This window comes from Phocoena sinus, chromosome 14, assembly GCF_008692025.1.
Source record: "Phocoena sinus isolate mPhoSin1 chromosome 14, mPhoSin1.pri, whole genome shotgun sequence".
NCBI classification, from domain to species: Eukaryota; Metazoa; Chordata; class Mammalia; order Artiodactyla; family Phocoenidae; genus Phocoena; species Phocoena sinus.
This window is the reverse complement of record NC_045776.1, coordinates 74,760,099-74,774,847: the sequence shown is the minus strand read 5'-3', so window position 1 is coordinate 74,774,847 and position 14,749 is coordinate 74,760,099. Positions and strand designations below refer to the sequence as shown.

Genomic DNA, 14,749 nt, shown 5'->3' with positions numbered 1-14,749 from the left:
AGTTTTGTTTTGCTTTTTTTAATATTTATTTATTTATTTTATTTTTGGCTGCGTCGGGTCTTAGTTGCAGCATGTGGGATCTTTCATTTTGGTGCATGGGCTCTTGGTTGCGGTGCGTGGGCTTCTCTCTAGTTGTGGTGTGCAGGCTCCAGAGCGCATGGGCTCTGTAGTTGCAGCACATGGGCTCACTAGTCGTGGCGCATGGGCTCAGTTGCCCCACGGCATATGGGACCTTAGTTCCCCGACCAGGGATCGAACCCACGTCCCCTGCATTGGAAGGCGGATTCTTAACCACTGGACCAGCGGGGAAGTCCTGCCATTTGAGTTTTCATACCTCTGGTTCTTAGCCTGAGAGCTTCTTCCTGTTTACTGGCCACCAGTGATTCCTTCTTTTACCGATCACTTGTTTATTTCTTTTGCGTCTCCTTCTCTTGGGCCCTTTATTACTTCCTTATTGATTTGCAAGCGCTTCTCCTGCATTAAGGGTATTAACCCTTTAACTGTCATCTTTCCCCAGTTTGCTATTTCTTTTTATCTTCTTTATAGCCTATGTTTGCTTTTTAATTAGTTAATCTTTTTATGTTCAGCGACTACTGTGTACCAGGCACTGTTTGGAGCCCTGGAGATACAACCATGAGCAAAACAGACAATCCCTGCCCTCCTGGAGCTCACATTCTAGTGAGAATATGGTAGAGAGTAGTAATGATTACAGAGGTAAAATAAAGAAAGGAAGGGGTGTGGGGGGTGGTGGGAGGGATGTAATTGTAAACAAAGAGGTCAGAAAAGGCCTCACTGAGAATATAACCTTTGAGAAAGGATTGAAGGAGGTTGAGAAGCAAGCCACGCAGAGAACTGGGGGGAGAGCATTGCAGACAGAGGGAACAGCTTGTGCAAAGGCCCTGAGGCAGGAGCAGGCCTGGTGTGTTCGAGGAGGCCAGTGTGGCTGGAGAGGCTACAGGGGATATGGGGTGGGAGAAGAGGTCAAAGATGAAATGGGGCCAGTCCTGCAGGGCCCCAAAGGCTGTGCTGAGGACTTCGGGTTTTACTCTGCATGGGATGGTAGCCAGCGGGGTTGGGAGCTGGAGCCAGACTGGCGTGACTCTGTTGTCACAGGTTCAATCTGGATATGGAGAATAGGTGGGGAGGTGGGCTTTGATGTGGTGGGTGTGTTTGGGTGTTTTCCTTCTTCTTTTTATTTCCTGCAGTGATTTTACATTTATGTTCTAAAGAATCCACATTTTGTTTCTCCGGCTCTTTCCTGGGTATTACTTTTAAATGCTTCAAAAGTAACAAAGTCCCGAAAGGCACAACATGAAAAGTCTCACCCTCACCATGTCCTCAGGGGGCCCCTGGCCTGCCCACCCTCCCCCTTTTCCTGTCCTGGCTGGAGTGCCTTGGTCGTCACCCTGCCTCTCCTCTCGCTGGGCTCCCCCAGCGCCTCACCGCAAGGTCAAACCAAACTGCCCCATTCCCCCGCCCCCCAGACCTGAAGCACTTCCTGCCCTGCTCCCTGGGAGGCCAAACCACACACTCCTGTCTACGTGTCTGCCCCCGGCCCGGCCGTGGGAACCCACCGACAGCCCTCCCCTCCCCTCCCTTCCCTTGCCTGGGCTCCACCCCGGGCCGTGCCGTCGGGAGCAGGGAGACCAGGAGGGTGGGGGAGGGTGACACGGAGCCCCCAGGCCTCTGGATAAACCTGGGCCCTAAATGACAGCCACCCCTCAAAATATCGCTCTAGGGGGACTTTAGTACCGTTGAACCCCTAGGAGTGGACGGGGTCAGGGGTGAGAGGTCCCATTTGACAGAGGGGAAACTGAGGCCCATAGAAGCTCAGCAGCCTGTTCAGGCAGGGGGTGGGGGGGGGGGGTGGCTGGAGCGAGGAAAGGGGAAGCGAGCCAGGCCACGGCCGCCGTTGATGGTTTGTGGCTTTTGCTGGACCCATGGGGCACCCTGTCTCCCTGGAGCTTGCCGTGACGTTCTCAGGCTCTGCAGAGGGGTTGGCGGTGCAGACCTGGCTGACCCCGGACTGTGGGGGTCAGGGGTTCAGGTACAGGACGAGTGGGCACTGAATGGGGGCAGGTGACAGGAGCAGGCCCAAGGAACAGGGGAGGGGGGGCCCATCCCATGCACTATTCAACTTCCTTCTCCCCATGACATGGCGCTCTCACTTCTGCCCCCTCCTCACCCACTTGGACCCATATGACTGAGGCATGAGCCTCCAGAGGCTCCCCAAGGGGCCATGGGGTAAGTGCCAGGTGTCTGGAGAGCATCTGAGGCCAGTCAGAGGACCTGAAACCACCATCAGAGAATGTGACATGCCTGGGGCCTGCCAGGGGCATGGAGGAGAGGGAGAGGACAGGGAGGCCAGCCTAGGTTGTGACTTCCTGCATTTCTGGGGTCCTGAACCCCCTTGTTGCTTGGGACAGAGAGGAGTGGCCAGAGCAGGCAAATGTATCCACTCATGAAGCCCTCCATGCAGGCCTCCCAAACCTGAGCCAGCTCCAGGGTCCAGGTCAAAGGCTTTGGCCCACCTCTAGGGCACAGAGGGCTCAGAAGGCTGGCTCAACTCCAGGTGACCCCACAGATCCACCTGGTGGGCTCAGCTCTGGCCTCTGACTCAGAAACTCCAGGACCACTAACCAGCTGGTTGACCATTGTGAAGCCACTTCCCCTCTCTGGGCCTCATTCCGATCATTTGCAAGATAAATGACAAACAGATTTCAGTTCATGGGCTGGCTCTGCTTGAATGGAAATGACTTCCTGGAGCACTCTTGACAAGGATTCTGAAGTTGCATTTTAGCTTAGTGGAAAGGAGTGCTAGGATTGATTGGTGATGCCTGCCATGGGTGCTAGATAGGCAGTAATGCTACCTATGTCATGTATTTGCCATCCCTGCCCCAACCTTGTCTCTGGGGGCACATTTGGTGTTAGAACTACTGATTCTTTTTCTTTTCCTTTTATTTCTTTTTTTTTTATTAATTTTTATTGGAGTATGGTTGCTTTACAATGTTGTGTTAGCCTCCACTGCACAACAAAATAAATCAACCATACGAGTACAGATATCCCCTCCCTTTTGGACTTCCCTCCCATTTATGTTACCACAGTGCATTAGGTAGTTCTATACAGTATGTTCCCATCAGTTGTCTCTTTTATACATAGTATCAATAATGTAGATATGTCAATCCCAGTCTCCCAATTCCTCCCATCCCACCCCTTTCCCCCTTGGTATCCGTACATTTGTTCTCTACATCTGAGTCTCTATTTCTGCTTTGCAAATAAGATCATCTGTACCATTTTTCTAGATTCCACATTTTTGCATTATAATACAATATTTGCTTTTCTCTTTCTGACTTACTTCACTCTGTATGACGCTTTCTAGGTCCATCCACATCTCTGCAAATTACCCAATTTCATTCCTTTTTATGGCTGAGTAGTATCCATTGTATATATGTACCACATCTTCTTTATCCATTCCTCTGTTGATGGACGTTTAGGTTGCTTCCATGTCCTGGCTATTGTAAGTAGTGCTGCTATGAACATTGGGGTGCATGTGTTTTGTTTTTTTTTTAAATAAATAAATTTTTATTTTTTTATTTTTGGCTGCATTGGGTCTTCGTCGCTGCGCACGGCCTTTCTCTAGTTGTGGCAAGCGGGGGCTACTCTTCGTTGCAGTGCGTGGGCTTCTCATTGCAGTGGCTTCTCTTGTTTTTTTGAATTATGGTTTTCTCTGGATATACGCCCAGTAGTGGGATTGCTGGGTCATATGGTAGTTCTATTTTTAAGAACTACTGTTTCTAAGGACACCAGGCACCCCTCTGAAGAGACCAGAGAACTAGTAGACCGATTCCTTAACTGGCTCAACTCCTCCATTCAGTGCTTACTGAGTACCGATTTGCACCACGTTTCATCCTCAATCCTGGGGTCACAGGACTGGGTCAGAAGCTCACAGTCTGGTGGAAGAGATAAGAGTGGAACCCCACAACTAGGAAGCAAGACAGGAAATGTGTCCTCAAAAAAACAAAAGATAAACACAGTCCCCTGGGAATTCAAAGAAGGAGTGGTTATGTATTTGCTTGAGGTCGATCAGAAAAAGCCTCATGAAGACTGTGACCTTTGAACCTGTCTTCAAAGGGAAGATGTGAATTGGGAATAGACAGTACGGACAGGCAGGGGAAACAGTGTGACAAAGGTATGCAGACAGGAAAGGGCAGGGAACAGTGTGAGGAACAGCAACTAGGTAAATCTCCCCAAGTTATCTCATCCTGCCTTTGAACATTGCCTCCCAGCCAGGGCAGGTATGAGGCATCTCTGTTTGCTCTTCTGTGGCAAAGGAAAGAGAGGGAAGCCAAACACCCTAACCCTCTTTCCCAAACTCGTCCTGGGGAGATTTTTTTCCTCAGATAACAGCCTCCTGCCTCAGTCCCTGAGCCAGGGTGAGAGAACTTGGTTTCGTGTCACATGGCTGAGAAAATAGACTCTGGAGTCTGACATCCTGGGCTCACATTTGGGCTCTACCACTTACTGGCAAGTTACTTCATCTCTCTGGGCCTCAGTCTCCCCCTCTGTAGAATGGGATATCACAGACTTATTGGGACGATTAGATGAGGGAGGGAAGGTCTACAACAGAGTCTGGGACGTAGCGAGCTCTTGGAATTATTGACCCCTGGCCCATCTCTGTGTGGCATGTTCACTGAGACAGTTTCCAGGAAATGTCTGGGTTTCCCCCAAACCTTGCCATGGAATCTCTGCCTTGAGTTGGATGGGGAGCATTTCTGGGAACTTGTTAGAGAAGCTTTGCTCGTGCTGTTCCCACGGATGCCCACTTAGTGTGCTCACTTCAGAATGAAAGTTGGCACAGAGTCTCCGAGGGCCTAAAGGCTTCCGAGGGGCTTCTCTGGGGCAGCTCCTTCAAGGCTCACTTCCAATGTGTGCACAAAACGCACAGGGAGACTGCGCCCGGGCACGTGAGCGTGAGTCATCGGCTTGGAACACCCCCGCAAAATCCAGTCTTCCTTCCTTCCTTCATGCAACAAGTGTTTCTTGACAATCTACTATGTGCCATGTACTCGCGGTGATGGCAGGTGGTGAGGAAGGTCTTTCTACCGAGGCAGCGCTGAAGCAGACCTAAGGGAGCCACTCAGCATCTGTGGGAAAAGCCTTCAGGCGGAGGGCACAGCAAGTGAAAAGGCCTTGAAAGGGCTTAGCATTTTAGAGCAGAGGTGTGTGGAGTAGAGAGATGGAAGGGGTAGGAGACGAGGTCACAGAGGCAGGGAGGGCCTGGCCACGCTGAAGACTTTATAATATCAGGCTGTGATAGATGCGATGACAAAAAACATTAAGTAGGGTAAGGGCAAAGGCAGAGGGCTTCTCTAGAATAAAGTGGAAGGGAAGATCTCTGATAGAGTGACATTTGAGCAGAAACCTGTGTTAAGTGAGGGAGCAGAGCATGAGGATAATCTGGGGGGGAACATTCTGGGAGAGGAATCAGCAAGTGCAAAGGCCCTGGGGTGAGGATGGGCCTGGTATGTTTGCAGAATGGCAGGGAGACCAGGGAGGCTGGGGTGGAGTGGGTGAGGGGTGAGCACAGGAGAAACAGAGTTCAAGGAGTAGGTACTGGCTATACTGCATATGGTAAAGAGGCTGGATTTTACTCTAAGCAAGGTAAGAGCCACAGGGGATTGAGGGCAGCAGGAGGAGGAGGATCTGATGCAGGGGTGGGCAAGGCAGCGGGACCCATCCCTGCCCTGGGGCAGCCAGGGCTGGCTTCTGGTCAGAGCAGATTTCAAGGCCTGAAGGATTCCTCTGACCCTTTGCCAGGCAGGGCCTCAAGAGGGCGGAGCAGAGAGTGAAGGCCGGCCCCCCTTCCGGGAGGCCTGTGGGCAGCAGTCTCCTGTCCAGGGCAGGAGGATGTTCTCACTGACTCGGAGGAAACAGCGCATCCCACATCAAAAAGGGGCCTGGGTGGCTCCCACGCTCTGGCATCGTGGGAACCCAGCTACCCTGGGTTCTCGCAGGGGGCCCGCAGATTGAGAGAGGCTGGGGGCCACCTGGGGACTGTCCCCCAGCTTGCCGACGGTAAATAAAAAACAGCCCCACCATCACGCCCCACTCACAACCCTCCTCCCAGGAGCAAGACTGACTTTTGTAACCCAGGGCTACGTGGTTTTTAAAGCGTGCCTGAGATTGAAAGGCTGCTAAGACCTAAAATATTCCCTTTCTGGGGTCCCTCCTGCCTAACTCCCTGGCCAAAGGCTCAGCAAGACCATTGTCATGAGCTTTGGCATTATATAGACCTGGGGTAGCCAACTGTCCCTGCTGATCGGTAGAGGCTGCCTGGAGAGCTGTGCTGATGATCCTGCTTGGCTTGAGAAAGTGCTGTGATGGATTAGTGATGCCTGCCACAGGTAGGAGACAAGAAGTGGTGGTACTTGTGCCAAATACTTTTCTTTCCACCATTTTACAGATAGCCCTGGAGAGAAGGAAGGATGTTTTCTCATGAGATAGACATGAAGGAAGGAAGGGGATGGGAAGACCTGGATATGTAGAGGACCTTAACAGTGTGTCTACACTAGAAGTGTTTTAGGGACTTCCCTGGTGGTCCAGTGGTTAGGACTATGCATTTCCACCGCAGGGGGCATGGGTTCAAACCCTGGTCAGGGAACTAAGATCCTGCATGCCTAATAATAATAATAATAATACACTAGAAGGGCTTCCCTGGTGGCACAGTGGTTGAGAGTCTGCCTGCCAATGCAGGGGACACGGATTCAAGCCCTGGTCTGGGAAGATCCCACATGCTGCGGAGCAACTAGGCCCGTGAGCCACAACTACTGAGCCTGCGCATCTGGAGCTTGTGCTCTGCAACAAGAGAGGCCACGACAGTGAGAGGCCCGCGAACCGCGATGAAGAGCGGCCCCCACTTGCCGCAACTAAAGAAAGCCCTCGCACAGAAACGAAGACCCAACACAGCCAAAAATAAATAAATTTTAAAAATAAATAAAATAATAATACACTAGAAGTGTTTTGAAGGACAGTTCAGGAAGAGGAGAAGCTGGAGGTGCCTCCATGCTTTCCCGTAAGAGGACGGGGAGGGATGAGATTAGGGTGGTAATACCCCTGCAAGGAAGGTCCTGGAGGATTATGACAAACCCTGGGAAGGGGCAGATGGGTACTCAGCCCCCTTCCCTTGGGTCCCAGCAGGCTGCTGAAGGAGAAAATTAGGACACCTCCACTCTCACCCCTGCACCAAACTATGAACTTTATGTGTTTTAACTCATTGAACCTCCACAAGACTCTATCCCCATTACAGATGGGGAAACTGAGGCACAGCATCTTTCCCCCCTCCCACACCTCAGCTGTCCAGCCCCTGGGGGCCCCCAGGGGTACCTACCCTCCGCTGCACCTCCCTCGTAACTCTGGGTCACCAGAGTGTTTGGTGACCCTGATGTCTGCTCCAGATGCTGCCACCCCCAGTCAGAGGGGTCTGGGAGGAGAGCCCCGGCCGACCAGGTGTAAGCCCGTGCCGCCGGGCAGCCACAGAGTGGACGGCTGTGTGTAGTGCGTGTGTGTGTGTTACTGTGTGTGTAAAGTGTAAGTCCCCCAGCCGAGCGTCTACCTGTCATTGTTGGGGAGCATGGGTCATGGTGTCTGTGTGTCCCCACGTGCAGGTGGCAGGGTCCCTTTGCAAGGCTGCAGACTGTTGGGTGCTTGTGAGGACCGAGGTGCCTTTACCCCGAATTTGGGGGAGGGGCGGCTGTGGCACGAGCTGGCTTCTCCTGTCCAGTTCAGTGTCCTCATGGTGTGTGCACGTGGTATCTGTGTGTGTGCTGTTCCCTGGAGTGTGTGTGTACATGTTTGTATGGTGTTCTCCATGCAGAGGTGTGTGTATCTGTATGAACCTGTGTGTGTTCATGGGGTGTGTTCCCTGAGGTGTGTCTCTGTGTACCTCTGTATGTATGCATGCATGGTGTGTACTGCCTGGTGTGTGTGTGTGTGTGTTTGCATGCAAGCGTGTGTGGCACGCTCCCGAAGTATATGTGTGCCTGTGTCTGTATCTATGTACAGGGAGGGGGCTTCCTGGATTGTGTGTGCATGCCTGCGTGTGCGTGTATCTATCGCGTGTTCCCTGGAGCATGTGTGTACATGCGTGGGGGGCATGTTTTCAGGAGTGTGTGCCTGTTTGAGCAGTGTGTGTCCTTGTGCATTTGGCGTGTTCTCCAAGTGTACGTGTGCATGTATATATAGCCCATGTTCCCCAGGGGTATGTGTGTGTGTGTTTCTGGACCCACTGCAGCAGCATGAAAACCTGCCAAACGTACTATTTGCTTAAAGACACTTTCCAGCCAGCTTCCTGGTGCTGACTACCTGCTGGGGCAGGTGTCCAGGCAGCACTGGCCAGGCTCAGACCTGAGCAGGCAGGCAAAGGGGGCTGCAGCAGCTCCTTCCCCAGCTGTCACTGCCCGCATCCCTTCCTGCACTTCCTCCTGGCACATCCCCAAGCCCCTCAGGCTGCCCTGTGGCTTTTATTACACTCCTTCTCTTCATCAAAACTTACCCTTCCATGCCCATCAACAGAGAGATACCAGTTCATCCACAAAACTAAGCCCTGAAGTCTAGACTCAGGCGGGCACACTGTACAGATCACAACAAGATTTCTCCTTTATTGTCATCCCCATTTTTCAGATAAGAAAACAGAGGATCACAGAGGTTAAGTGACTCTCCCAAGCTTATCACTGCAATACTTTCATGGTTTCCTATCCAAGATGGAGAGAAGTTACACTGTAACTGACTGGGTTCAGGTGCAAGAGAGGTGAAATTAGCCAGGATTACACAGCGCTGGTGATGATGGTGGTGATGACGGTTAAAGCTATTAGAGTCTCTATTAGGTACCAGGAATTGTGCTCAGCCCTTGACATGCAGAATTTCATTGACTCTTCACGGCAAACTTAAGGAAGGTGCCATATTATCCCCATTTTACTGATGGGGAAACAGGTTTATGAGAGGTGTGATGAGGTGTCACGTGTCATCCAGCTGCTTAACGGTGGAGCTGAAATATGAAAGTAGCTCTGGATGATTCCAAAAGCCAGACCTCTTTGGAGGGAAGGGCAAAGAGAGGAAGCAGGCTACATTTTCCTAGGACCTCTTCATTTGAAGAGGTGACAGTGCCTTAGTCACAGGAACTGACATCAGTAAATATTCCAGAGGGGGGAAATGTTCATCATCAAATGTCTTTGGGAAACCTGGATTTACCATTGCTAACCATATTTCCTTATGCAGGACTTATCAGAGCCTTTAATATGCCCATATGTGTTGTGAATTTCCACGTGGGACAGTGAAGTGTTTCCTAACTGATCCCTAAATCCTCCTTTCCCAGAACCTTTTATGGGGATCAGTGCTCCATATAGCAAAGTTTGAGAGCATCTAGAATGGCTAAATCACGAATAGTTGGGTTTCAGGCACAGTGGCCAATGAAAGGGAGCAGTTGGGAGCCAAGTGCTCTCACCAGGGAGGAGGCCAGCTGTGGAGTAGGGGAGGGTCAGTACTAAGTCTAGGGGTTCCTTCCGTTATCACAGGGGCGGAGGTCCTGCTCACACCGAACCTCATAATAGAAGGATGTCAGAGTAGGAATGGAGTTCCCTGGTGGTCGTTCTAGATAACTGGGACAGGCACAAACGGGTCAGAGTATGGCCACGAGCCAGAGCCAGAAGGCAAAGCAGAGTCCCCTGATCTTCTGGTGCGGGGGGGGGGGGGGTGCCTGCAGCCTCTTCTCTTCTCCCCTCAGGGTCCCTGCGCTCCCGGTGAAGAACTTGAATGGTACGGGGCCAGTCCACCCGGCCCTGGCAGGTGAGTCCAGTCCAGGACGGGAAAGAAGGGCGGGGCCCCCACCTCTCGGCCCCTTGGCCCGTCCCCTTGGAGGGCGTGGCCAAGAGGACACACCCCCTGCCTTTGGGCCATAACACTGGCGTCCATGGGGCCCGCAGAAGGGACTCCACTTGGCTTCAACCTTGGGTGGGAGCTAAGTGGGCGGGGCCCATCGGGCACCCCACCCACCCATCTGAGGATTCCTGGGCTTACCAGATGGGCGGAGTCTGGGGAGAGACCCCATGGGTCCACGCGATGTTGGGAGAGCAGGGCGGGCGGGACCTGGATGAGCATCCCGCCCCCTGACTGTCGCCGCCGCCCCCCAGGGATGACCGGGATCCTGCTCTGCGCTGCGGGGCTGCCCGTGTGCCTGACGCGGGCCCCCAAGCCCATCCTGCACCCACCGCCCGTGAGCAAGAGCGACGTGAAGCCCGTGCCAGGCGTGCCCGGGGTGTGCCGCAAGACCAAGAAGCAGCACCTCAAGAAGAGTATGCCTCCCGCGCCCGATCCTGACCCCTGAACTTGACCCCACTAACCTTTGACCGCAACCCCTCTGGCCCTTCAACTCCAATTTGGTCTAAAGACTTGTGACCCCATCTCAGTTCTGGTTCCCTGACCCCCATTCGCCACCAACTCCGATTACATCAAACCTCAAGCAACCCTTGACATGTGACTCCTGCCAACCCTTACAGCTTCTGACCCCACCCCTCTGACCCGTGACCCTGTCCTCAGCCAAGCCCTCAGGACTAGAATCTGGGTACCCTCAAGCCCACCCCCACTCTGTCCTTGCAGGTAAGAACCCTGAGGATGTGGTCCGAAGGTACATGCAGAAGGTGAAGAACCCACCTGATGAGGTGAGCCCCTAGGGGAGGGTACCTGTGCGGGGGACAGGCAGCCTCACCTCCAGAGATGGAGACCCCAGCCCTCACCTCCTCACCTGGTTCTAGGTGTTACAGTCTCTTCTCCCGGTTTGTGGGTTTGCCATCTCACTTTCTTTACGGCGTCTTTTGATGAACAGAAATGCTACGTTTACCAGAATCACATTGATCAGTCTTAGTTTCTGCAGCTTTTTTTTTTTTTTTTTGGCTGCGTTGGGTCTTCGTTGCTGCGCGTGGGTCCTTTCCAGCCGCAGCGAGCGGGGGCCACTCCTCGCCTCGGCGCGCAGGCCTCTCACCGCAGCAGCCCCTCCCGTTTGCAGCATATTTTTACCCATATTTTCCACCAAATGTGTTTAAGTTTTGCTTTTGATCGTTAAGCCTTTAATCCGTCTGGAGGGGGGTGTGAGCAAGCCATCTCTTCTTCTGCATGTATCTGAATTCAGTACCTGGGGGTGTCCTCTCCTTTTGATAGATGGGGACCAGAGAGGGGGCGGTCTCTTGCCCTTGGGGGATAGGGGGTCTGGCCCCTGCCCAGGAGCAGCGCTGACTGGGGAGGGGTGTCCCGCCCTCCCCAGTCCTCAGTCTCCCGTCTGTGTCCCCTCCCCCAGGACTGTACCATCTGCATGGAGCGGCTGGTCACAGCCTCCGGCTACGAGGGCGTGCTTCGGCACAAGGGCGTGCGACCCGAGCTCGTGGGCCGCCTAGGCCGCTGTGGCCACATGTACCACCTGCTGTGCCTCGTGGCCATGTACTCCAATGGCAACAAGGTGGGCTGGGTGGGGCAGTGGGTGGCGAGTAGGTAGGGGGGCCGGGCGGGGCCAGGACACCTGGGGACTTCACGGCCACTCTCCCCCACCCCAGGATGGCAGCCTGCAGTGCCCCACCTGCAAGGCCATCTACGGGGAGAAGACGGGCACTCAGCCACCCGGGAAGATGGAGTTTCACCTCATCCCCCACTCGCTGCCCGGCTTCGCTGACACCCAGACCATTCGCATCGTCTACGACATCCCCACAGGCATCCAGGTGAGCCCCCAGGCCCCTAGCTTTGAGCCCTCCCGAGGCCACCGCCACCGCCGCTGTCTGTGGTTCAAGCCCCTGCTGCCTCTCCCACAGGGCCCCGAGCACCCCAACCCAGGCAAGAAGTTCACTGCAAGAGGCTTCCCACGCCACTGCTATCTGCCCAACAACGAGAAGGGCCGGAAGGTGGGTGCTGTGAGGGCGCGGGGATGTGGGAGCAGGCTGGGCCCCCAGCCGCCATCAGGTGGACCTGTGGTCCCCGTTCTCCCCAGTCCCTGCACCAGCACTGACCATAACCACCCAGTGTGTGTGTGTGTGTCTGTGTGTCTGTGTTTGTGCGTCTAGCCCTGCCAGTCGCCTGACACACCTCATCTCATTCACCAGCCCGCTGAAGTCAAGGTCTTGACCTCATTTTAGAGATAAAGAAACGAAGCCTCAGAGAGGGCAAGTAACTTGCCCAAGGTCACACAGCTAGCAAACAGTGGAGCCTGGATTTGAACCCAAGCAGTCTAGGTTCTTCACTGCCACGCTAGAGACTGTCTGCTTTTACTTTTTGTTTTTCAAGAGAAGCCAGAAATTCTGATTTTCACGTGAAATCCCCAGGTTTTTGAATATTGCCAACGAAGTCACAAAGTGGCTGTTTGATACAGCATGAGGTCCAAACCAAACACAGCTGAGGGCCATCAGTTTGAGACCCTTCGCCCCAAAGAAACAGGCTGATAACATGGAAAGTGCTTTTACTGAGGGAGCTCAGAGTGGGAGTCAGTCTAGGGAAGGAAGTGGCCGAGCTGGGCAGCCGCAGGGAATCCCGCAGGGGAGCCACAGTGTGGTCAGGGAGGGACTCAAGCTGTGGGTGGGGCTGGCTGTGACCCTTGCCTGCCCCGCCCTCCAGGTGCTGAGGCTGCTCATCACCGCCTGGGAGCGGAGACTTATCTTCACCATCGGCACATCCAACACCACGGGCGAGTCGGACACCGTGGTGTGGAACGAGATCCACCACAAGACCGAGTTTGGATCCAACCTCACGGGCCACGGCTACCCAGACGCTAGCTACCTAGACAACGTGCTGGCAGAGCTCACAGCCCAGGGTGTGTCCGAGGCTGTGGCCAAGTCCTGAGGCCCAAGGCTGTCCACCTTCCCTCCTGCTTTGCCCCTGGTCCAGCACATGCAGCACATGCCTCCCTCCGCCAGGTGTGTCCTGGCGGCCCACGTTCAGGGCTGGGGAGGAGCCTGCAGGAGGAACCAGAAGCGTTCCCGGGATTTGGCTGGTAGCAGTTGGGATGATGGGAGGATGGCGGGCCAGCCGGCTTCGACCCTAGCTACCTGAGAGTGTCGCAAGGGTGTACCGGAAACCACAGCAACCTCCCTACCAAAAAGACAGAGAGCCCCACCCCCTCACGCAAACACACGTGTCCTGTTGAACACATGCACGCACACCCACGTGCCTCTACTTACCCCCAGACCGGGGGGGAAGAGACAGAAAGACCCCTGTGATGATACTCCATGTGGATTCCCATCTGTGTCTCTATTGCATCTGTACAGGCTTGTCTGCAAACAAAAGGACTCGGGTCAAGCACTTGGGGGCCTGGTGAGGGTCCGGGAGAAAAGGGGGCACTTGGGATCCTCAGCCTCCCCCCATCTCTGCCACCCACTGATGGGCAGTTGTGGGCCCACAGGGTGGAAGCTCCCAGAATATTCAGCAGTTTTGCAAAGGGGCGGGCCAGGGAGACAGACGAGGAGAATCTTATTTTGTGCTTGTGTCTCTTCATCCTTCTGCGACCCTGACCTCCTTCTTCTCCCTTGCCATCCCCAGGCCTTATGTCTGTCCCTGATAAAGGCACTGTTTTCCTTTCCTCCCCACCCCATTCTCTCCACCAAATCGCTCCCAATGTCAAGATCCAAAGGCTGGAGCATCTGGCTTCAGGAGAGAGACAAGGAGGGCCTGGCTTAGGCCAGAAGGTTTAAAAAGCAGACTGGACAGCAAAGAGTCCATTTCCCTTTCCTTGGAAGTGGGCAGTGGGGTGGCTGATGGTCTCGGCCAACCAGGGGCCTGTTGCCCAGGCAACTCACCAGCTCTGCCTCTGTTGATTGGCTGCCACGGCGGAAGTCAGCCAAGATTTAAAGGGACGCCAGTGATTGCTCTTTTGAAAATCTACCAGTCCCACTGTGGGTGGAGAAATAAATGGTCTTTCTCCTCCTCCGCTGGGTCTTTTCCTGTTAAGAAGGGGTGTACGTGGCTCTGTTTCTGGGGGCTTTCGGTCCATCCCATGGGGGAGCTTGCAACAAAATGATGATGACCCAGGACCATTGCCCCGTCAGCCTTGGGCAGCTGGAGATGGAGGGTCCCCATACTTCTCTTGTCCTGGGGCAGGCAGGGGGTGATGGTGGCAGAGGCAGACCCTCCCAATCCTAGTCCCCAAGAGGGCACAGGTGAGAGTCTCAAGCACGGGCACGGCAATGCACACAGCTGCTCCCTGGTACAATTACTAGGAACCAGGAACTTGGGCTGGGAGCTGCGAGCCTCCTGGAAAATATGGAGGAGCTGGGAGACGCCGTGGTCGGCTCGTTGGAACCTCAGAGCCCCAGCCTCTGCCCTCAGGGAGGAGGACCAGGTTCTGTCTAGGGAGAGACAGGGACGTATCCCGGGATCTGCAGCAAGTCTCCTGTCAGTCTCTGCAACATCCCAGGATGCTAGGAGGCTGTGGTGGACGCCACGGCTCCAGGCGACCCCTTCCGGCCACGCTCAGGATAGCACTGCATCTGGTCCATGTTACCGCCACCACACCCCACCCCCCCAGCCAGATAGGCTTAGGTTTCTGTCCTACCCTCTAGTCACACAAAACTGGAAATGAGTCTTTGGAGGCCCTTCCAATTCTGCCAGTTGGGTGTTCCCAAACATTTTACCTTCTGTGATTAATTCTCAAACAAAATCTCACCTCAATATACAAAATCACCCAGCCCCATGGTCCTCAAATCTCATGTGCATCCACATCACC

The 14,749-nt window shown here is 54.1% G+C and overlaps 1 protein-coding gene across 1 annotated transcript in view; it reads left to right on the top strand.

Annotated features, from left to right (window-relative positions):
- The window catches only part of DTX1 (deltex E3 ubiquitin ligase 1), a 37,640-nt gene extending 23,687 nt beyond the window's left edge, over positions 1-13,953 (top strand). The window contains exons 3-9 of the mRNA XM_032603222.1: positions 9,779-9,840; positions 10,185-10,346; positions 10,651-10,712; positions 11,345-11,503; positions 11,598-11,759; positions 11,850-11,939; positions 12,646-13,953. Coding sequence (XP_032459113.1) covers positions 9,779-9,840; positions 10,185-10,346; positions 10,651-10,712; positions 11,345-11,503; positions 11,598-11,759; positions 11,850-11,939; positions 12,646-12,870 — 922 coding nt within the window. The 3' untranslated portion in view covers positions 12,871-13,953. The remainder of the gene's footprint in view (positions 1-9,778; positions 9,841-10,184; positions 10,347-10,650; positions 10,713-11,344; positions 11,504-11,597; positions 11,760-11,849; positions 11,940-12,645) is intronic.
- The last annotated feature ends 796 nt before the right edge of the window (positions 13,954-14,749 follow it).